General features: G+C 39.1%; 1 protein-coding gene across 4 annotated transcripts in view; it reads left to right on the forward strand.

The window, feature by feature from the left end:
• Positions 1-21,879, forward strand: part of RASA3 (RAS p21 protein activator 3) — a 147,221-nt gene extending 125,342 nt beyond the window's left edge. For all 4 annotated transcript variants that reach the window (XM_066313749.1, XM_066313750.1, XM_066313751.1 and 1 more), the window contains 14 exons: positions 499-647; positions 2,546-2,660; positions 3,543-3,617; positions 4,484-4,607; positions 5,761-5,867; positions 6,499-6,576; positions 7,483-7,560; positions 8,114-8,187; positions 11,921-12,027; positions 12,970-13,052; positions 16,486-16,697; positions 17,451-17,554; positions 19,297-19,480; positions 20,037-21,879. In XM_066313749.1, the coding sequence (XP_066169846.1) occupies positions 499-647; positions 2,546-2,660; positions 3,543-3,617; positions 4,484-4,607; positions 5,761-5,867; positions 6,499-6,576; positions 7,483-7,560; positions 8,114-8,187; positions 11,921-12,027; positions 12,970-13,052; positions 16,486-16,697; positions 17,451-17,554; positions 19,297-19,480; positions 20,037-20,112 (1,566 nt within the window). In that variant the 3' untranslated portion in view covers positions 20,113-21,879. The remainder of the gene's footprint in view (positions 1-498; positions 648-2,545; positions 2,661-3,542; positions 3,618-4,483; positions 4,608-5,760; positions 5,868-6,498; positions 6,577-7,482; positions 7,561-8,113; positions 8,188-11,920; positions 12,028-12,969; positions 13,053-16,485; positions 16,698-17,450; positions 17,555-19,296; positions 19,481-20,036) is intronic.
• Positions 21,880-24,276: the final 2,397 nt, after the last annotated feature.

Consider the following 24,276-nt stretch of genomic DNA (forward strand, 5'->3'; position numbering starts at 1 on the left):
GCTTCAGTTCCATCAATTGTTTTCATTTACTGGACAGGAACAGTTTTATTTGCATATTTGAGAAAAACCCAAACCAAGAACTAATCCTGAAACATCAGAGATTTGGACCATGTGTGCCCTTATGTATATTTTTCACAGTTGTAATGGTGCCTTTGTTTTTACAGTAAAATAACTGGGTTCTGTACTCACTGGGACTTGAAACTGTGAAGGGTTACTTTGTCTTCACTTGCTTCCCATGGAAAGTGACATTTACTGAAAAGACAGCCATTAAAAATGTGAGAAATTTAAGAACTGTAGTAGTTCTTAAATTGCTGCCCTCTTGTGACCAGAGCTTACAGCCCACGAAAACTGGGATCTACCCACCTTATATACAGACATTTGGGTAACTGGCCATTGCAATTGTTGTGGGGAGTTCTGCATTAAGAAGCTAATGGGAATAGAAAGAAAAAACATTTTTTCTGGAAGGATTTCTCAAAGTTTTTATTTTCCACTGTTCAGCCTGTTTCAGCATCAGCTGCACATATTTTGGGTGAAGTTTGCAGAGAAAAACAGGAAGCGGCCATACCTCTTGTCAGGCTTTTCTTACACTATGGCAGAATTGTGCCTTTCATAAGTGCCATTGCGAATGCTGAAGTGAAGAGAACTCAGTAAGTACCAAAAAAAAAAAAAAAAAAAAAAAAAAACCAACCTGCTATCAAAAATACCTAAAGTTGCATTTGGTTAGTGCTAGAATCCTCCACTCATTTTCTAGAAATAAGCTATTTCAGAAGAAAATGTCAGGGTGATTCCTGTTCTTCCTAGCTGAGTGGCAGAGTTCTTTTTAAATTCTTTCACTGCTCTCAAGATCTGGTTTAGTTGACCTTTAGGAGAAGTTCCCATCATTTTTTGTGAAAATGATTTGCAAGACTGTTCTAATGTGAGAGCAGGGGTTTTTACTCAGTGTTAAGCTTATATGATAACTGAAATTCTACATTACCTTCAGCTGTTCATATGAAGTCATTTCAGCTTATTGTGCGCTAATAAATCATTTAGCGCTCAGTAAGTGTTTGTTGAATTTGTTCAAAACAACAAGCAAGTTTCTTCCTAATCATGAATATTTAAAACAAGCTGTGTGCCGAATTGTCCTAGTTAGATGGTGAAGGATTAAGGATGGGTTTGAATTTGGTATGGGATGGCAGAAAATAAAGTTGGGTTTTTTTCAGCTGCTTCTTTTGAGTTCTTTGTTTGACTTACTGGTGAGCTGATAGTTCAACTGTGTAAGATCTAGTGTTCATACCAAGCAGATCTTAAAGAATATTTGTTGTCACAGTCCTTGCGCCTGTATAGTCATGCTCTTGACTAACAGTAGAAGACACAATTAGGAGTCAAGGGGAATGACAGATACTGACTGTAAACTTCCTTAGTACAAAATCAAGTCTTTGTGTGGGTTGGATCTTTTCAGTGTCTGAGGGATCGAGTGTTTTCCTTCCTGTAGGTAGGTGTATTTTTTCTGAGCTGCAGGTTGGCTGGTGCAGCATGAGGAAATTTGCTGATCCCTAGTCAGTCATGTTCCTATGATAAAGCAGCAGAGATGGTGTTTGTTTTCATGGCTTTCTGGCATTTGTAACAGGCACTGAGCTTACTGTTTTTTTGTGAAACAAAATGATGAATCCAGCGAAGTAATTGATCCTGTTACTCACTGCTTGTAAATGAGTACAACCATAGTAAGCTGTAAAAAAACAGAAAAGACATCAGTGTGTATATGAGCAAGAAAATAACTTCAGTTCCAGGTTTGATCCGCTGTCACTAAGCACAGGTTTTGATTGTATGTATTGTACATGAAATCATTGGTTATGTACCTATTTGCATAAAGTAAATTGCTAAGCAGGGAGGTACAGGTATGTGATAGAGCATCTGGCTGAGGCTTTATCAATCATGGAGGCTGTATGTGTAGTACGAGATGAGTTCTGTGCAAGTGATTTTTAGAAAAACCTGAGAGTCTGCAAGGAGCCAACTTGCCACACAGTTGTCAGGGCTGAGCTGGGGTCTGTGCTGTGTTGTCAAAGAAATGTGCTCTAAGTCACTTAGAAAATATGACTGTGCTATTGGGAGCGTGTGTTTTCTTCCTCCCAGCTCACAAGCACTTATTTTTAGGTGCAAGTAGTAGGTTGTGTGCAATGTCCAGTGTAGTTTTGAGACTAAAATCACTGCCTCTTTCCCTTATTCAAATTAGCACTGTTCAGTAGCATGTGAAAACAGATGTTTCCCCATATTTGTGCTGTTTAGACCTCTTTGATTTGAGCCTGTGTCACTGTGTAGTTGGATAGTGTACTGAGCACACAACACTAATACAATGAAGATCTGTAGTCTCTCTGGATTTTCCAAGGCTGCTGCTTTTCTGTTATGCACTGCAAGTGCACTAAATGCTGCACAGGCTGGTGTCAAGGGGAGGTTTTGCTTCTGTGTTAAAACCCAGGATTCTGTCACCTTTCACCACTGCTTTTATTTCCATGTATTAGCAGTTCATTACAAAGAGATTAAATTACAGAAAATTGTTCACTTCCAGAGATCCAAACACCATTTTCAGAGGAAACTCGTTAACTTCCAAGTGTATTGATGAGACAATGAAACTGGCAGGGATGCATTATCTGCAAGTTACACTAAAGCCAATTATAGATGAGGTAAGAACAGTTCAGACTGTTTATTTGGTTAAATGTCGTTGTAAAGGCCTTCAGGGAACAAATACTGATTATTACTTCTCATTTTAAGAACACTTGTAAGAATAATGCTTAATAGCTGTTAATAACTCCTTTCTGCATTAAAATCCTGTGTGTTAGGTTAACCACAGCTGAGTCGCCCAATTCAGAAACAGTTGGATTGCGTTAAAGGAGAAGAAAAATTTCTCTTTATTAAACCACAATACTCTGTTTTATAAAAACTAGCATATATTGTTTCTGAGAAATAAATAAATAGTATATACAGTAGGAAGCTGCTCTGAAGCTCTAAGTAATGTTTTTCATCCAGTGGGCATAAAGAGGTACAGTTATTCTTAGATAACTGTGCATGTGATGCACACATTAGAACAATGGTTTATTATCTATCCAGTCCAGAATGGTGGGTGTGGGTATTTTAGTGCTGTAATTGGGCAATACTTTCAAACCACAGACTTCCTTTAAATGATTTGACAATTTCTTCAGCTGCTCTTGTCTTAATGTTTCATCAGAAAATGTCAAGCTTTAAAGAATATGCATATACTTTCAAAGTTGACTGTTTTGGGAAAAATAGGTGTTTTCTTGAACAGGCTTGCTTGAGAGAGTCTAAAGAACTGTTCTGCATTTCAGTTGAAGGAAAGGGTAGAACGAACTAATGCTACTTTTCGGAAAAAAATAAAGATCACATATAATTTACCTTTGCTGTTAAAAGGAAAAAATACTGTTTATAGAGTTGGCTTTTGTCTTTTACCTCTCATCTCAAAAGCTAACAGATTATCCTTTTTACAAAACTTTTTGTACTTGTAGATAAAGGTATATATATCCATTGTTCACTGTATTTTTTTTTTCTAGATCTGCCAGGTACATAAACCTTGTGAAATTGATCCTGTGAAATTAAAAGATGGTGAAAACCTGGAAAATAACAGGGTATGCATTAGATTTTGAAGACAGTATCTGTTTATGCCATCAGGTTTAACTGAGGTCCTCATAAGTTTGATCTTGCAAATAATTTTGTCATTCATAAGAATACACTGTAAGCTTTCTTGACACTACCCTTATAATTATTTCACAACAGCTTTACATTATGCTATAAATGCAATACCTGGAGAAAGTTAATGACTTCTCCTGCTGCCTTGAGGAAAAGGGTAACTTAGCCTGTGGCTAACTTGGAGAAAAGGGGGCTCAGGGGAGGCCTCTCTCTATCAGCTATAAGGAGGTTGTAGCCAGGTAGGGGTTGGCCTTCTTCTCCCAGGTAACAAGTGACAGGATGAGAGGAAAAGACATCAAGTTGTGTCAGGGGAGGCTTCAACTGCATACTGGGGGAAAATTTCTTAAGGGTGGTGAGGCACTGGGATAGGCTGCCCAAAGAAGTGGTCAGATCAGCATCCCTAGAAAAGTACGAAATGCATGTAAATGTGGCATCTGAAGACGTGGTTTGGTGGTGGACTTGGCAGTGCTGCGTTAACTGTAGGACTCAGTGATCTGAGAGATCTTTCCCGGCTTTAATAATTCTATGATTTTGCTGATGGTGTAGTAGACAGTGCTAGAAGAAGGAATGATTTGCCATACGACTGTATCATTTAATGTTTGATTTGATAGGAATGATATTTTTACTCTTCTTGAATATGTGCATTTCCCAAACAGTATAATTGAGTGAGAGTTTGTTTTTCAAGTGTATAATGTTGAAAGTGGGAATCTTTTAATGATGCCACTATGAATAAAGCCAGGAATAGTACCACTTTCCACAGCAGAAAATTATACTAATTTTGTCATAATCTTTGCATTTTCTTCAGGAAAATCTGAGGCAATATGTTGATCGCATTTTTACTGTAATTACAAAATCTGGTGTAAGCTGCCCTACAGTGATGTGCGATATTTTCTTTTCACTGAGAGAATCAGCTGCCAAACGTTTTCAAGGTGAGTTTATTTATATTGTTTTATTTTACATAACTGATAGCTTTTAAATACAGGTGTAGTCTAGCAGTCTGCATGATCGCTATTGGATTTAGTAATTGAACAGAAGCTTATCCAAAATAATATTTGCAGTATGTTAATACTGTTTACTCATCGATTATTCACTCCACAAAGGAACATGATTTTTGATGATGGAGTTTTTTCTTAAACATCTTTCGAAGGAAAACAGCATTTAGAAAGATCGTTATGATGATCTTTTATGGGTTCAGTGTTTGCAAAGCATACTTAATTTTCAAATGTTCAGGATTTTTTTAATGGTTTATTCTGCAGATTCCATGCAATGAAATTATTTTCTGCTTATATGTCAACCTGTAATAAAAGCCAGTCAATAAACTGGAGTTACTGCAAGCTCACTGCTCTAGGAGCCCATGTGCTGTGAAGGTTTTCTGGTTGTCAAGAGACAATTCTTTCCAGTTCCTCTTAGTTGTTTTGACTCTGTGAGAGTAAGTGAGCTATGTAAAACCAGAATTAAGCAAAACAACCAAGCTAAGTATTTTCATGAAGGGAAGCAGATTACAGTAGAGAAGTTTTAGAGAGAGTAACACAAATTCAGCTTTTAAACAGTCACTTTGGAGTAGGCAAGCTCAAGTGGAAAACCACTGACTGTGTTGTTGTGCTCTTTATTTTATGTTTAAATAAGTAAAATGTATTTTCTGTAACTACCAGCTGGAATAGATACATTAGGAGTCTACAACACTTGTGCTCAGGGCTATAAGTAGGCAACTGAAACTTAGCCTCTGTGCTGAACGTTTCATAAACTGTGTAAATTATTCATCATACTTCAGTGCATATATGGAATAGCAGATGTCTGTGAAATTCCCTGTGTGGTGGAAAAGTGAATGGTGTTCTTGCAGCTTATGTTGTGAACCTGCTTATTTTTTAAAGAGGCTCTCATTGACATTTTCTTGGGTTAGGCTAGGTGATCTCTGGCTCCAAATCCTCTATCATCAGTTAATCCTGTCACTCGCAAATATATACATTATCCAGCACATGCTAGAGTTAGCTCTTTCAAGGCTCTGATAATTTCATGAGGCTTTTCAGGAAGGATTATTGAAATGCTGAGTAGAGGTCTTTTTTTTTTTTTTTTTTTTTTTAGGTGACCTAGATGTAAGGTACACAGCTGTCAGCAGCTTTATTTTCTTGAGGTTCTTTGCTCCTGCCATTCTTTCTCCAAACCTCTTTCAGCTTACACCACACCATCCAGTAAGTACTGTATCAGTGTTTTTCTAGCTATGTTTATGGTTCTGTCACCACAGTCTGTCTATAGAGATTCTTTCATCAATTCTTTTAAAAGCCTTTAGGAGAAGTACCTTTGTTAGTTCAAAGATCTATTATATCTGTCTTGGATATGAGGCATATGTTGAATGACTTTGTATGTGAAGAATTTGGGAGGTACTGGAAGAAGAGTGAAATTGAAGGATAAACAAGGTAGATGGTCTAAACTGTGCTGTGGAAAAAAGGGTCATTGCTTTGTTCTTGCTGCATCACATTAATGCTGAATTGATTGTCAGCAGTGTTGGAAATGTTTTGGGTATTGAACAATGTATGTCAGGCTTCTAGTAGTTGTTCTTAGTAGTAGTTGGGGAAGATGTGGGCAGCCTTCTCTTTGTTTTGCAAGTGATTGCCTTTGGATCTCTGAAGGTCAGTAGGGTAGCTATGGGGCATGATGGCTTTTAATATAAAAGCAGCTTTTTTCCTGCAGTGTTTTATTAGGAGTCTTTTCTAATTTTTTGTTACTTTTCTGCAAGTGAAAGAAGAAAGAAGAAATACAATTTACCTTCCTCTGTTCATTATTCTGAACAGCTAGTCCATATAATATTGTTTTCCTTCCTAGGATCCTCAGACTTCTCGAACTTTGACACTTATCTCTAAAACCATTCAAACACTAGGCAGCTTATCAAAATCTAAATCTGTAAGTATGCTGTTTTCATTTAATGGCTTAATTTAGGAAAGTGATTTTTTAAATCTTTTATCATTAATTGTAATTAAGCTTTTAAAATGCTTGAGTTGCACTAGACTCATGCAGAACTGGTTATGTTTGTTTGATTATAAGCCTCTCATGTTTAGAGGAAAACTAAATCTGTCTTAATCTGAGCTAGACTTCAGTAAAGCAAAATTGTTTGACCAGTCCAGAAGTCTGTTTCAGAGCTCTTCATTCCTTCCTTTGAAAGAAAGACGATGATCAGGAGAACCTATGAAGTTCTCTACTTTTCTGTGATACATGATTAGCAGCTCTACAAGGCTTTAGAGATTGTTTCAGCATTTTAAAACTCAACTGAGAAAAGTCACCCAGTAAGGGGAAGGGCTTTTCTTTGCTTTTCATACCAGTTCAATTTTCTGTCAGTGGCGAGATTAGCCCTAGATGCCTGTACTCTGGATGTTTGGTTGAAATAAGTGTACCTAAGGCACTGCACTGCTGTAGCTGGTGGTAATTGGTCTTGTTAGGATTCACATAGGCAACTGTGGGTGACTGTACCTCCGTTATGAATACTTCAAGGAGTAGGAGACAGTAGAATTCTTTTTCTTACTCTTCCTGTAAGGGGGAAATTTTAAAGCCAAACAGAACTTTGAAGCATGTCAAGAATTCATTATTAACTGTAGTAACTGAACATATGAAATGCATTCTGCTGCCTCTCTGAAATAAAAGTTTGGTACTACTGAATGTGTGCTGTATAATATGAAAGTAGCACTTGACTTATTTTACTTCTGCCTAGAAAGAAACCCTGTCTATCTGCAGTGGCTTTCCTCCTGACCTACTGCTATTAACAATAATATTTTCTGTATAAACTGTATGCATGGTTTTTGCTTTGTATTTCAGGCCAATTTCAAGGAATCTTACATGGCTACGTTTTATGACTATTTCAATGAACAGAAATATGCAGATGCAGTAAAAAATGTAAGTAGTGCATGTGAAGGTTCTAAAAATCCTGCTGTGCTGTTAAAGTTGAATCCTAGAAAGAATTACATACTGTTGGTAAACCAGGAAGTGTGTTGAGAAAAGCAGACTCCTCTTGAATATAACTAATAATCAAGAAACTTTTATGAAATTATACACATGTCAATAGTAAAATTCATTTGCATCTGTTTCTAGTTAATAAATAGGTTGGATTAACAAGCTGCTGCTTAGAGCTTTTGAGATGTGTGTACTTTTTCGAATGCTGTAGACCTATTATGAAAATTGCTTTGTCCAAAAGGAAGTGAAAGATGCATGTAACAAAGGAGAAGCACAAGAAGTATTTGGCATCTGCAGTTCTGTTGCTTAAGAGCATTTGCACTGGTTTTAGGTTACAACCTAGGAAACCTCCAAATTCCTCAAGCTTCTGCATTACCTTCTGTTTAACTACTTTTACAAATACTCTCGTAGCTCTGTGCTATCCAAGTGTTGAAAGATTTTAATTTGGGTAGTGTGGTCCTGTCATTTTTACATCTGCTCTTTGTTCACCTTTTAGTTTCTAGATCTAATTTCGTCTTCAGGAAGAAGAGATCACAAGAGCATAGAGCAACCTATATTGCTTAAAGAAGGGTAAGTATGCATGTGCAACAAAACAGTCTGCTCATGTGCTTATATCATTCTAAGGCAGCCTTCTCTTTTTCTGCCACCCCTATTCCATTCATGCAATCAGAGAGGAACGTAGGAAAATTCTTGTGTTGCAATTTCTGCTCTCTGTGGTTGCTATAGCTTGTTTGAACATATTTTCATTTAATCTAAACATCTTTATTTAAATGTGTTTTGAAATAAGTGGAGGAAAGAGAAGCCTGTAGAACTTAATTAGCTTAGCTAAAGCGAAGTAAACTTAGATCAGCATTGTATAAAAATCAAGCTGGGGTCTTTTTCCTGACCGCCAGTGAATAAAAGCTGTAAAATTCCACTGTGAAGACAGATACTGAGTAACTTAATGAGAGCAAAGCCTGCAAATGGAATTTGCTTTTGCTGCCCTGTGAGATACATATGCTAACTATTATCATGGCCATTTTGAGGAAAATTTGACATGCACTTGGAACAGTTTATAGTTTTAGTACCTTTCCTTTTTGGGAAGTGTGTTCCATATGCTGTGTTAGTTTCAGATAGCAATTGTTGACATTTTTTGTTAAAAACTGGGTTGTTAGGATCGTCTAAGTGCACTGTAGAAACAGCTTCTTTGAGCTGGGAGGAAGAAAGTAAAAAAATCCAAATTTTTCAGAGCTCAGTAAGCTCAAATACTGTTTGAAAGCAAGCCTTCATGGTTGTTTTAAGTGATGCAAAAACTACATTTTCAGTGAAAACATGAGTATCTCTTCCATTTAACCTTGACAGTTCACTTCTCTGATAAACCTCTGTCATTAGAAGCAATTTTGTCTATTTGAATTCCATACATTTATCATCCTTTTGGTTTTCAAAATAAATTTATAGTTTATAACATTTACCCTCTAACTGTAAAACATTTTTTCTGCCTCTGTCTTTCTTTTGCTCCTGTCTGATTTTTTTCTGTCTTTTCTTGCTCGGCCTGTGGCTGCTGTTGTAAGGACTCTTAAACTAACAGTAAAGAAAGTTGATGGTAATAGTTCATGCAGGTAAGATGGTAGAGGCAGTTGCTGCTTTGCTGTAGCTACTGGCTGACAGCATGTCCTTTGCAGCAGTAGATTTGTCTGATTTAACTTCGGGGAGGAAGTACTCTGTTTAACCATCCTGAAATGCCTGTGTAAACCCAGCAGAGAACATTTAGTTACCCATTTCTTGATGTTGACCTTTTGTTTTATTTTCCTTAAAACAAAAACCTGCTGTAAATAGAGAATAAAGGATTTCAGTCTCTAGGCAGGGCGCCACAAAGCACTGTATGAATCCTGAAGAACTTAGTGAAAGTGATGAGCAGACCGTACATTTTCTAGACACTTCTTAAGTAGTATTTATGTAAATTATTCACAAGGTTAAAAAGTGGCTTTCCGTAGTTTTTTTGTGTTTTTTTTGTTTTTGTTTTAGTTTGGGTTTTTGGGAGGGGGTGTTTTTTGTTGTTGTTTGGTTGATTTGGGGGGTTTTTTTTGTTTTTTTGTTTGTTTTTGTTTTTATTTCATTTTGTATTACTGCCACGTTTTTTGTGGGACTTTTCACAGCCTTTGATTTGATTCTTCTCCAGACTAAATGGCTGTTTAGTGGAGTTTCTATTTGCCTTTGCAATATTTTTGCTTGCTTTTGTGTTTTTAATGTATCTTTGCCTCTATTAAGAGTGTCAAATGGAAACCTATAACATAAGTACTTTTGAATGAAAAGAATAGTCATTGGCACTTGGGTTTGCTGACATCAGTGATGCCATCACTGCTTAACAGCTGCCTGCCTGGTTCTTTCCAAAAGGAAGAGAGTGAAAAGGAGAGCTATTTTTTTGTTGATGGTAGTGAAAAGACCATATCAATACTTCCAAGTAAAGCTGAGGCAGATCCAGATTCAGGTCTACCATAAGCATTAGAAGAAATAGTATCTCCAACCACCTTGTACTGAAATGGGTTTAATCTTGAACTTTTTCTCCCTTTGTGCTTCTGTTTGCTCGGACTTCTCATACATTTTGCAATTACTAGAAAAAAAGAACTTGACCTTATAACTTCTGCAACTTTGAAGGCTGGCCACCTATCTCTGGAAAATAAAAGCACATTTTTTGTCTTACTGTGTCAACCATGAAGAATTTAATTAGAAATGTGCTCTTAGCTCTGCTGTACAGAGTTGGCGTTTTTCAGAGAGGGGAGGCTCTATAGGAGTTTGTAATTTTAAGTCATCTTTAAGTATTGGCTTGAGAAGGACTAGAAACTAACTTGAAGACTATGTTGTCCTGCCCAAGGGTGTCGGATCTTCCTTTGAAATTTGCCTTAACCTGGAATTATGAGATCTACTGCCAGTGGGCCTGGTGATGACCTGAATCACATGGTGTTATTAAATATTTCTCAAGTATTCCAGGAATAAGGACCAAGACAGTAACTGTCTGACCATTTTAAGAATGAGAGATGTGTAGCTATAACCAGTTAAAAAACAAAATCTGCTGCTGTAGACAGTCTTTGTCGGCTTTTGCCCACGCAGCTTGGAATGAGCAGCAGGCACCAGCCCATCTGGGTACAAAATAGTTAAAGTCTGAAGGAACTTGGGTTTCTGTTTGAGCTTCAAGCGACCTGTGGTTTGGTCAGATGTATTGTAGTTACTTGTGACTGGAAGGTACCAGAAGCAAGAAACAGTATTAGCTGTTCTAAGCATTTTAGCTCTGCTATTGAAAAATCTTAAACCAGGTCATTCACTGTTCTCTCTCATGTGCTCTTTGTGCTGTACAGTGCCTTCCTACTTGATAAAAACTACCCTGTAGGAAGTAGTTTTTATCCACCCCATTATACAGTTCTGTATTTGGAACAGTAGTTAATGTAATGTGTAGAGTAGCTGTTATCAACTCTGTATTACATATGTGCATACATTTTTATCTAACAAAAGTGTGATGCTGAGCAGTATGAAATCACCGAAGTCATATTGAAGCTTTTGGATTGATTTAGTGGTTAGGAAAATGGTGGATGCATCACAGTTTCACAGTAAACTAATTCCACAATAAACTCATTCAAGTTTGAAATTATTAAAACTGACAGCTCACTAAATGAACACCCCTAATCTGCTAAAAAAGGGGCGAAGGTGCTCTGTCTTCCAGCCATAAGATCACTTTGTATGTTACTGAAATTGCATTTCAGCTGCAGTACACATGTGCAATTGCAAATGAGACTGTGGAACATCCTAATTTTGTTTCTTGAGCTTGAGAGTGATTAAAGCATGTAAGGATATAGTTCCTGTGCTCCAGAGTCTTTACACCTGCCTTTTAATTATTAAATATAGTCTAAACCTTTCGAGCTTTCTCACAGCTTTAAAAAAAAAAAAGCTTGTAGAGCCAACAGTCAAGCTTAGCAGAGAAGTACTAACCATGTTCTGCCTTTTTTCTGCTGTACTAGGAAACATTTAGCTGGATTTGTAACTGCAGAAAGGGCACAAACTGCAGCTCAGTTAACCAACTACAATTCAAGTTACATGTCTTGCCCCTCATCTAGATCTGGAAAAAGGACAGACCTAACTAATAGATGCACTAAACCTATCCAAATGTGACTCTTTTCCTTGCCAAAAAAAAAGACCTCAATAATTAGAAAACACTCTGTGTCCCCTCCTAAAGCTTTGCAAGTGCGATGACATGTATCTGTATGTATATACATACGTGTATAAATCTACAAACATGAGCATGTATTGTAACAGTTGGTGCCCTGTTTACTAGGTTCATGATCAAGAGAGCGCAAGGAAGAAAACGATTTGGTATGAAAAACTTCAAGAAGAGATGGTTTCGCCTGACAAACCATGAGTTTACCTATCAGAAAAGCAAAGGTAACAAAGGTTTGCCAGTCTTGTTTTGATACACTGGAGCAAAGATTGAACATAAGGATTGTGTAGGAGTAGAAGACTGAGAACTAGATCTGTAACCGTAGAAGACACAGTGCAGCCATGTCTGTCAGCCTGTATGTTCTTGCTCTTTTTTTAGTGTCTGTATAGGCAGTTAGAGATGCTTCTTGGATAGCATAATACCCTGTAAGTTAAGCAAAGTATTTGATAATATTTGTCTAATATCAGTTATTAACATTATCTGTAGGTTTCACAGTTACCTAGATTGTCCTAGGAAACAAAACTTACAAACCTCAAGCTGGAATTTGGGTTTGTATTGAACATTCTCAGATGCATCTCAGCATGTGCTCATGAATTCCTGCAGCACAGGCAGAACTGAATATGGTAGACAGGGATTCACCTGCAATCTTTGAACTTTCAAAATGTGTTCACTTAATATTGCCTAATATCAAGGATTTTGCTTTTTGCAAATTGTTCCTGTCTATTCAGTAGTACACAACAAATACCACTTCCTTCCATCATGTAAGTACAGAAGGAGTAAGAAGGATAAGGAACTATGTTCAGATCATGCTGGCCATTATTTCACACTCAGCTTTGAGATCTTGCATCATCCCTAGTTCAGTTCAGCTGACAGGAATGATTTATTTCCTTGTCACCTTTGCAGTAAATATACTTTGTCCTGTTGCAGTAATTGCTTTCTAAGAGGTTTGCTAGCATAAGGCAGTGCAGCTGAAAGCGGAAATGTCCTTAAGATAATGCTTAAGGACCATGCTAGCAAATCTTTGCTGAGTGAAAGATTTTCCATTCTTTTCTTATGCAGTCAAAATAAACTTCAAAGAAACTGAATCAGCCCTTAGAAAAAGGGCAAAAGGTGAAGATGAGTTGTGAGTAAGTGGCTCATTATCTGTGTGTCTGTGTGTTCTGCAGGTGATCACCCTCTGTGTAGCATTCCAATTGAAAACATTCTGGCAGTGGAAAGACTAGAGGAGGAATCCTTCAAAATGAAAAATGTAAGTAGGTCATATTCATTAATGTATTTGTTAGGCTGCTCCAGATCCACCAGCCTAATCGCCTTTTTCCCTTTTGTAACCTGGATTGGATTTCTGTTGAAAGATGTACAACCACAGCTGCTTGTTCTGTATATAGTAGCAGGAGTTTCCAAAAGTACAGCCCATTCAGATTCTTAACAGCCCAGTCAGCAGCCTTTGGGTTTCGTGATCTGCAGCACACTCAGTTCTGAGCGCTGCTGCTCAGCTGTCAGCTCTGTAAGGTCACACACAGGTAAGATGATCGAGTCCCTGCCCTTTCTGCCAGGCCTCTCTGGTGGGAAGGAACTCGCTGCTTAGAATTGCGAAGGATCACAACTTCTTTATTAGCTATTGGGTTTCTTTATTGGTTCATGAAAATACATACATATATACATAAATATATATATATATGGATTTGTATCTTTATATATAATTTGGGTTAGGTTATGTACCAGAATAACTTCTGTGCTGTGCTAGTATGGTTATGATTTTGCCACAGTAGGGAATAAAATACAGCTGTATTTCTCGTGCATGGAATACTACTGCCAGCTTCTGTATTGAGTAAGAACAGACTTGATCACTTTGGGTGATGTTGGGAGACTTTTTCATACACCTCTGCCTGTAAAGCTGAGTCCAGTCCTTTGAAAATTGTATTTAAAATTAAACGAAAAAAAGCTTAGTTTCTTCTCCAGTTCTGAACATTCATCTACTACCAACTTATTTATACACATAAATGGTTGTGACTTTTATCTTTTTCTGCTTTTAAGTCGTTCCTGCCATCTACAATGCTTGTGAGCACCATGCAGGGCAGTGCTCAATCCTGCCCTAGATATTAGGTTCCTCAAACAGCTCTTTGTTAAAAGTGAAATACAATTCTAGGCTCTTCAGTATTTCCCAGTTTTAGATATTATTCTGGTAGCATGTCTCTCTCTCTCTGCTAAAACATGGAGTAAGTTTCAGTTCCACTTGCTTCTAGAACACATCTCAGTTGTCCTATAGTTTGCTCTGGTGTTTATAACTCTACTGCATAGGCAAAAACCAACCAAGCTGCAAAATAATTTAGGCTATCAGAAGGCAGCTGTAACATGTGATGAACTGTTGCTAACTGCACTCTGCAAGCTAACTTGATTGAACTGAAAGCAGCCACACAGTTGAGATAAAACTCACTGTCAGTGGAGAGAAGTGAGCTATAAATCTGGTGAGTCTACTGAGCTAGACTGAGTCCCTAAAATATCTCTGTATTATGAAGATTCATTATCAGAAAAATATACCTTTATTGTTAGCATCAAAAACGCTGTGCTGTTTTGGTTGCTTAAATTCAGTATTACCTGGAAAATCAAGGTGACTTCATCAATTCCAGAAAGTAATATTCAGTCTTTCCATAAACAGTAGAAAATACTGTTACCACCGTCTTGTGCTAATATATTCCTATTTTTCTTGCCATACATAGATTACTGCAGCAAGATCAGAATTCTCAGAACACCACAGCAGATGTATTTGCAATGGATATTCCCTTGTGGGTGCTTGTGTGATAAAAATTCACATTTTGTATAAATACTCTCAGTGTATCCGCGCTCGGAGTTGCACCAAGCGTGTCTTTCTCACTCATGTTAAATCTGCCTGTCTGGCAGTAAGGCCAGTAGGCTTTGTTGGTCTTAAGCACAATTTGGGGAATGTGAGGGTGGCTTTGAGTGCTCTTTGGGTCTTCTGTGTTGTTTGGCAACTGATGGTTTTAGTAGTGTAAAGATCTTGCAGCCACTTGAAATTCTTGGCTTAGTTGTGGGCTCCTCAGTAACTGTTGCCATATGTTGGATCACTTTGGTTGGTATCCCTTTACTCAAGGACATACTCCTTAAGTCTGTTCCTTTGTTGCAGTGTAATAGGTTCCATTTACCGCAGCAGGATATAAAAATTCTTTTCCTTGTAGCTCTGTGATAATAGGGGGTTGAACTGCACACTCCTGTCTTCCTTTTTCTTCTATCTCTATTTGCCAAACTCAAATTGCCAGTTATGCCCTGAAGAGTTTTATTGAAAGGACTCTTCGGTGTGTAGTTGGCACTGTTGGACTGATCACACCAAGCAGCTCCTTCACTGCCATGGTGTATTGCCTTTCTAATTACTATCTGATACCAACAGGGTACTAAATACAGGGAAATGGTTGTTTGTGTTTTCCTTTTGCTGTTTGGAATGATGCACATCTGAAAGCGTCACAAAGGAAGAAAGGATTATGCTTGGTGCCAGTATGCAGCATTCTCCCAACCAGCTAGGTGCAGAATTCAAGCCAATATTTCAGGTCTATGTAACAAACAAAGGCAAATTTCAATTTTTGGGGGTCTGATTTGTTGTTATTGTTTGGTTTGTTTGTTTGTATGTTTTTTTATTGGGCTTTTGAGTGTGTGTTCACCTCTCTGGTGGGTGTGTGTGCACCTCTCTGGTTTTCTTTTTAAAAGAAAAGAAACTAAATCAGCTGTCTGTAAAGTTGTGTTCCATATGATATGGGCAATGTAATGTCTAATGATTAGAATAATCAAATGAAGAAGTAGAGGGGAGAGAGAGAGTTCAGGCATACCTGAAAGAGAGAAGAAAATGCATTAAAATTAAATATATGCAGAAGCTAGAAGAAGTGAAGAAAATTTACCTTTCCAAAATTTGCAGTTAGGATCAATAACTTGAGCTTAGTAATCTTCAGTGCATGATCAGTGTAATCAAGCAATAAGGCTGTGCACCAAAAATTTCCTTCTTCAAGAGAAGGAAAATAACCTTTTAGGTTGCAAGCTGTTCTGAACAGGCAGGAAAGCTTTAGTTTAGATTTTCACTGGTCAAGCCATAACCCAGAATTAATGTTTAATTATTTAAACCACCTGATGTCAATCAAAGAGAAGCAGTATTTCTGTGACCTTCTAATAGCAGCTGTAGTTGGAGGCAGAAGCATGGAAGTTACTAAAAGGCAAGGGTCATGCTGAAACAGGTACTAAGAGGACTAGCAAAACGGCAGTATTAAAGCAAAGCTGTCACAAAGGCTGGATCCAAACTCTTTTTTCTGTTTTCTGACTCCTGCTGACGAGCCTTTCCTTTCAGGCCAGCCCTGTGTTCCTCTGTCAGCCTTCCAAAACTTGGAGTTGCAGCATTACTAAAATTGCTTCCCTGAGGCTGACAACAAATCTTGTTGAGACCTAAGCAGCAAGCTGATATTAGCTATTTGTAAATCATCTCCTACAGGAATGGTATCTTACTCCTTGTACCAGGTGAAAGGTCTTGTTCTTTTAAGGGCACATTTGCTTAGTTTTGTGTGGAAATGTATTTACTGGTCCATTCTTTTAGTATGCTGTGCTTTTCCTGCAATAAATCTTTCCTCTGAGTCTAGTCTTGGGTTCACTGACTCATTCTGGTGCTTTATTCTGTGGTTTAATTGCAGATGTTCCAGGTGATCCAACCTGAAAGGAGAGTCCTGTATATCCAAGCAAATAATTGCGTGGAGGCCAAGGACTGGATTGATATCCTCACCAAAGTTAGCCAGTGCAACAAGAAGCGCCTGACTGTCTACCATCCCTCGGCCTATCTCAATGGCCACTGGCTTTGCTGTAAAGCCACTGCAGATAACACCCCTGGCTGCACACCCTGCACAGGGTAAGGGTTTTAACGTGCCATCAGTGTAGCTACTGCCATGGGTACGTGTCTCTCTGCAGGGTGACTTGCAGGTGCACAGTTAACCAAGACTTGCCAGGGGTACAGGTGTTCAAAGGCCATCTGTTGGTGTTCCTGGTTCTGCATGTCTTGATCAAAATGTTGACTTGTAAAAGTTAGAGATGGTGATAGGAGTTGACTAATTAAAATTCCTTTGGTTTTGATCATCTGTCATTAATGAAAATGTCTGAAATCCCTTCAATATCCTGTTTGTAAATTCCTGAAGCACTCATTTGCTGATAGATTTAATTCTAAACTGATCTTTTCAGGGGCTACTCATGCTCTCTCTTAAATGAAGACAGACTGTCTGATTTGTAGGAAATAATTTTTGTCTGAACTGAGAGAAGTAACAAGATTAGAGTGGTGGTTAGACTCAGAATATAAGACCTGGGTCGTTGGAAGTTCAGTGCTTTGGCTCCTCCATCTGGTTGTAGCTGACCAATTCACCAAAATGTCTGGATACTGATATGCTCTTCTCTTTCAAGTCAGTGGAAGGGTGCTGGATAAATAGAGGCATAAAGAAGTTTGAACTTGTCTTCTTCTTTTGGGAAAAAGTGGAAGGTTTTGAGCTCTGTTACACACAATCTCTTGGCTTTCATGAGAACTCGCTTTTACTTTGTTTTGCTTGTTAAGTGCTTTATGTGCCATAATACACTGTTTAGCATATAACTTACCTCTCTTCCTGATGCCTTACAGAGGGCTGCCAGCAAATATACAACTGGATATAGATGGAGATAGAGAAACTGAACGCATCTACTCTCTTTTCAACCTGTATATGCCAAAATTGGAGAAAATGCAAGGTGAGGATTAAAGATCATTGCATCTACAGTTCACTTACCAAGGCAAAAATACCTGTGAAAAGTTGGATGGTCTGGCTCCACCAGCCTTGCAAATCACATCCTAGAACACGAGGGCCTTCATTCCACTTGTTTCCCCTTCTGGTGCCTTGAGGCAGTTGTATTATTTTTGGTGCAGTCTCATGGTCTGTAAAAAGTTCTTTGCGCAATAACAGTTGTATGAAATACGGTCTTAACCACATCAACCTAAAATAGCATAGGCACAGAGCATCGCTTGGATGCTCGAATTGACAAACCAGAGCCAGCACTGAACCAGAGGTTTACTGATGCTTGCAAGAAGCACCAGCAAAGTTGAGGTTTCAGTGGAATATGGTTTTGTGTTACCAGAAGTCATGTGCACATTCCCCGATTTAGATCCTAAGAACAGGCTGGATACAAATGGTTTCTTCGGAAAGGCTCTTTCAGAATTACCCATCGAGGATGACCTGTGGATGCCTGTGAAATGTTGAAAACTGGAGGTTTGGCTGGGAAACTTTTAGAAGCTGAGGGAAGCAGAGATGTGATGGAAAGGATAAAAGAAAGAAGAGACAGCAGAGGAAGTTGGTACTAGCAGACATGCCAAGAGAAGTATCCGATGTACACGGTGCCAGACTTGAAATCCCAGTTTAGCACAGGGAGTGGTGGGGAAGCCTTCAGTGTGGCACTGATCTTTAAATAGGACTTTATTTTATAATATGAGATAAGCCAGTGGTGTCAAACACAGACTGGAAAGCACTTTAATCTGTTCCTGGCTGCTGTGCAATTGCAAACTCGAGATCCTCACTACTTCCGAGCTGTCTGAACTGGTGCCCAGCTTTCCCTGTTCCGAATCCTCGCTGCCAGGGCCAGCATCGAGTTTCGTTGTTGGGGAAAAGGACGCAAGTCTGGCACAGACAGTGCAGCAAGAGAAGGGAATTTGAAAGCTGAGACTGGGACAGCAGTAAAGCTAGAAGGAGAGACAAAGTAAAATACTCTTTCTGCTTCTTTCCCCTTCTAATACACTCCGCCACAGTGCAGGAGTGGATCACATGGGAAGTACGTTGTGGATGTTCGTGTGTAGTCAGTGTCTCTCAGTCAGGAATGCTCTCTGGTAAAATCAGAAGGTATAGAAGTGTCACTTGCCCCTTTGGATATGTCATAAAGCAGGCAGCCAGGTAGTAGTTATGGTATATTCTGCCTATGCTTATTGTATGAATCTTTTAGGGTTAATGAGGTAAAACATGACTACTTCAGCCTGTAATGCTTTCAAATTCAGCTGCCTGGGGATGGAATCTGTTCCAAAAAGTGAATACTTGACTTTGTGCAACACAACGCTACAGCACAGTGGCAGAGGCAGGCCTATGTAGAAGTTTCCAAAATGTATGCATGGGGTGCAGATAGTGGCTTTTGAGATTAAAGCATTGCCTGTGCAGCAAAGGGCAGCTTCCCAGCAAGCCAGGAGCAGCTGCCAGGCTTGCTGCTCTTTCTGTACGAGATGAGGAGGAGGGAATGGGGAATGGGCATGGAGCAGCCTCTGCGCCTCCCAACAGCCCAGCAAAAGGACAGGGAACTTCTGCTGTTGATGTCAGCCACAGTACTGTGGTGGTCATACAGAAGCAAACCAAGAAACTGTGTGTACCCCAGATTGAATTTTTTTTTAGTCTGCTTGTCTTGCTTTTTCCCCCGTGCCTGATATCTATTCCTGTATTTATTTTTTTTTTCTCCAGAGGCCTGTGGGAGCAAATCTGTGTATGATGGACCTGAAGAGGAAGAGTATTCTACGTTCATCATTGATGACCCTAAGGAGACGTATAAAACACTAAAGCTGATTATTGAAGGTGTTGGAACTTTAGAGCAGGAGCACGCTCAGTATAAGAGGGATAAATTTAAGAAGACAAAGTATGGAAGCCAGTAAGTACAATGGGTTGTACAAACAGGGGAACACTCCTGGAAAGAGGGTATTTCCCTTGCTTATGCTCTGGTTTTCACCATATTTTGTCTAAAAAAGGTCCTGCAACTACATACAGAGTAGCACTGTGACTTAGGATTTATGTCACAATATTTTAAAGTACTGGAAGGAATTTTTTAATGCAGTTTCATTCATAAAATTTAAATGTGGGTTTGTTATACTGTTGCTTTTAAATTTTGAACCCATGCTGGTGAGCTGAGCAGTTAATAGCAGAAGATACATGTGTTTACCAGCTTATCTTGGAGTGTTGGTTTAAAAATGGAAAGAGTGGCTGACACAGCCACATGACTGTATCTTGTGTACACATAAAGTATTCTGCATATGGCTGACAAAAAAGATCAAGTCAGTCAGTTCTAACTCAATGCAGTATTACCATTCAAATTACAACTTTGAAAATCAAATTTAGGGAAAATGTTCTCATGTGTTCCAATTTGTGTGATCTTTCCATGTCCTGACAGAAAGCTCTATGCATAATACTGGCTTTTCCTTTTCTTTTAGAGAACATCCCATTGGTGACAAGAGCTTCCAGACATACATCAGGCAACAGTCAGAGATCTCAGCACATTCCATATGAAGTGCAAAGGAAATCATAGGACAGTGCTGAAGGGTTGACTAGTGATGCTAAATTGATAAACAAAAGGGAAGCCACACATGTAGCAAAATGTATGGATAAGTGTCAAGCTTACAAACTTTGAGACTTGGTAAACGTATTCTCTTTTCAAGAAACTGTTATAATAGTTGCTATGCACTTTATTCATCTGGTTATTGACAGATGATAAAACCCTGCCTTCTAGGCAGTTGTCATGTGTATTTTTAAATTTGCTTTGGTTTCTTGGAATCTAGTGATCAGTTCAATGATCAAGGTGTGTGGACTTCATTTTGACAACTCCCATGCAGTTCCTTGTGTTTTGGAAACCAAGCATGCTGCTAATATGCAGCGTTTTCTAGAATGGTTGTTTGTTACTGTTTTTTGTTCCTGATTAATGTATATTATGCCACACCCCCTGCGTGCTCTCTTAGGAAAAGCTTAGTAACACTTTACTTTTAATGCCTGCATTTAGAAAAGAAGCAGAGAAAAATCCCTCTGGCATAATCATCTACCATTGTAGCTTGTATTCTGAGCAGGCCAAGGAGCAGGCCTTTCGTTTTTACAGCAGTGTAATTTTTGCTAACTGTGCACGTTTTTTAATAGAAATTCAGATCTGAATGGTACTCTTGATATTTTTGAGATACGAAGTCATTTCTCCAGGCACATTCAGCAGACTTTGGATTTGAAGATACAATCTCAGCAGTATAATAAAACTGACTCTCATAAATATGAGTAAGAAAGAAATGAACTCATGTCAAAGCTATGTGTCTCTCTTACACAGTCCAGTGAATGGTAATCTTTGAAAGTCTGCCAAAGGCAAGGTAAGCTGATTTTGATGACCTTCTATCACCGCAGTGAGAAGGACAAATAGAATATGAATCTGGCAGCTAAGACATGCTGATTCCCAGGCACAGAAGCCATCAAGATGGGTCTTCTCTGAAAGGATGTTTATGCACTGGAGTCCATGCTATCCTAGTACCACTTGCTTTTCTGGAAAATAGATTTCTACTTTTCCAAAAATGTTTTTAAATACTTTTTAAAAGAGACTTGTTAAATGATATTTAGTATATTAACATGCATAATGATAACTTGTTAATACTATGAGCGTAGTAAAAATGGAATGAGCTATGTATCTCACTAATACCAACAAAAGGAGAGGAATAAAGATCTTCTAAATATTCAATGCATATTTATGTATGCTGTTTAGTTGTACACCATAATTTTTCTCTGTGTAAGGGTCTGATACACAAACATCTAGCTTTGGTGGCTTGGAAGCCTGCATGATGGACTTTAGGCCTCTGTGGGGTAGAAGCTAGTACAGGTTTTAAGCTGAGTTGGATCAGAAAGCATTGATCAGTTTAATGTGAAGATGTCTGTGTCTTTGCTTCAAGTGTTAAAGAATAATTTTTAACTGTGTCCTCATTGCATCTGACATAATTTAAGATGGCTAAAGTGCTTCGAATGCCTCTGTTTGTTAGTGATGTTCTTAGGAATTAAGTTTTGGTTTTGTTCCAGTATATAGTAGACCACCTTCTAGTAGATGATAAATGATCTTTTATTCATCTTCACCCAGCAGACTGGGGAAAGGGAAGTAATGAAGCATTGCAAAGATGCATTTAGGACTCCAAGCTTTTAGTTGCCATGAACTGCAATTTTTAACATGTATTTGTAACTTAATATTGTTTATAAAATACTAATGACCTGTAATGTGTGTTCTACTTGCCAATTAAAAGAAATGGTTTATTTCTGAAAGCTGTGTGCATGTTTGGAATATTTTTAAATTTACAGTGGCCACCAGCTTGCCTCTTGGCACAGCATCTGCTCAGAGTGGGGCCATGGATGGAGATCCTTGTGAGTGTAATATGCCGAGTCCCATCCTCACTCCTCCTCCCATCCCTACCAACCCCTTTTCTTGTCAGCATTGGGCCCATGGGACTCTGCAGAGAACCAGACTGTGCATCTGAGCCAGCCAGAAACTACCTTAGCAAAGAAAGCTTGCTTAACTGGTCAGCATCTTGAACTGGTTCCCTGTGCTACTGCACAGTAACTGAGCTGAGACCATGTTGAAAGGACAGGAGGAACGAGCTGAGCCCACAGCACCCTGCATGCCTATGGAACCATCACCCTTCTGATTAGGACCTGTTCTGTGACAAAACCTTGGACTTGCTGGTCCCTGCTAGTCATACTCTTGGAGCTTACCAGCCCTCTCTGGATAATTGTGCATGCAACTTTGGCTCTGAGATGTGTGAAAAGCTACACACGCTGGTTCTCTTGGGGAGTGTTTCCAGGGAGGCTGGGCAATGGCCCCCAGGATGGAAAGCTGCTGGCTGGCATTCAGGGTGTGCTCACTCAGCTTATCTTGAAGGTAGCTCCCACTGCTGCAGTGTCTCTCACCAGAACCCAGGTGTGTGCTTCCGAGAAGCTTGTGGGGACGAGCTGCTGCAGGCGCGCTCGAGCTGAGTGACAGTAGTGGTTTAACAGATAAACCACATCCAGGAACAAAAACCAAACTGATGGGGGAAGACACATCACCAGTGCCCTGGTGAAGATGAACTTAACCACAATTGTGTAAATGTGGGGTTTTGCTGCGGAACTGTAAGCCTTGTTTTCAAAACAAAATTTTACATAAAATGAGGTAGGAAACTGACACAAGATTTGTTAGAAATGAGAGGAGTTAAATGCAAAATAACTGTAACACCATTTCCAGCTCTATCTCTTTCACTCAGTCTCATCTGGTGTATACAATAATTTTCTTCTCCTGCTAACGTATCTTAGCTTAAGTCAATAGGAAATCTTTGAAATCTGCTTTCCTTACAGCATAACATTGTGTGCTTGGTGAGGGAGTTGTGTTAAAACTGGGCTTCCAGTACTTGCTTAGCCTCTATCTCCTGTCTGTCTGCAGCATGTGTTTCTAATGCCATCTTCAGAAACACTCGGAAATCCTGACCACAGGAGAAGTAGCTTGATTGAGAAACTTTGGACAGCATCTCTTGTGTCTGGTATGAAGAAAATAAAAAAGCATAGGCAGAAGTAAACACATCAGGTGAGTTTTCTTCTCTGCTCTGTCCAAGGCTGAAAATCAACAATTTTATTTTTGCTGGAGAGCATAGTTAGAAGCTGGGCTGTTCTCTCCTAGGACTCCTACTGCCAAAGACATTTCCTGTGGCTGTTTTCTCCCTTGCTGAAGCAAGGGCAGGACTGATGTGACAGGACCCAGATCTGTAAGGCAGCTGGGTGTGGGAGACAGCTGTCTGAGGCACCTGAACTTTCCCATCCTCTTTCTGCAGTACTCTGTGCTGTTCCACCTTTTTAAAGGTCTGTGTGAGAAGCTCACCTGGATAGCAGGAGAATGTGTGAACCCTGCCAGCCCCGATTATCAGGTCCAGGAAATGGGTGCTGCAGGAGGGATATGGTGTAAGCACTGGCAGTGGGTGGTGCTTGGAGATAAAGAACAGCATCTTCCCACGAGCCACCTTCTATGGATGTATTGCAGCCAGGCTAGCAGGGCTGACTGAAGACAGCATTTCCTTCTGGCTCTTGGGCTACTGTCATTAAACAGTAAATAAATTATTCCAAAGCTCGAGTGGGTACTGAGAAATAGAGGAAGTTTTAAGACAGAAGCACTGTATTCCTATATGGGTAAGATTCTGGGTATGACCTGTGAAAGAAAAGATTGCAGAGTCATCGTGAATCAGTTGTTATGGATTCCTAAAATAAAACAGGATCCTAGGAGATTAATCTCGACTCTAGAAACCAGCTCTCCTAACTTGTGAACAAATTACACATGGCTTTCCATTTCAATCCTTATTTTTCTTCTGCTGCTCCCTTTGAGCGACTCTGATTTACCTGAAAATTTAACACTGTTGGGTTTACTGGTTTTGTGCAAAGCTGTTACTTTCAACCACAAAGTTGCCTGGTGTTAGTAGCTTTGCCTGCAAAAATATTGTGGAACTCTTGATTAAACCAAAGGCTCACTAGTAGCCTGGGCAAGATGTAAGAAAGGTTGAAATGGTGAAAACAGAAATTGGCTTTTTACTAGTTTGAAAATATTGCTATGCTGAATATTAACCAAAAGCATTCCCGAGATGGCATCAATCTGGTTCGTGTTGAGAGCAAATTCTCTCTGCAAGTGTGGCGTCTGTGTGGTGT

This window comes from Sylvia atricapilla, chromosome 2, assembly GCF_009819655.1.
Source record: "Sylvia atricapilla isolate bSylAtr1 chromosome 2, bSylAtr1.pri, whole genome shotgun sequence".
Lineage (NCBI taxonomy): Eukaryota > Metazoa > Chordata > Aves > Passeriformes > Sylviidae > Sylvia > Sylvia atricapilla.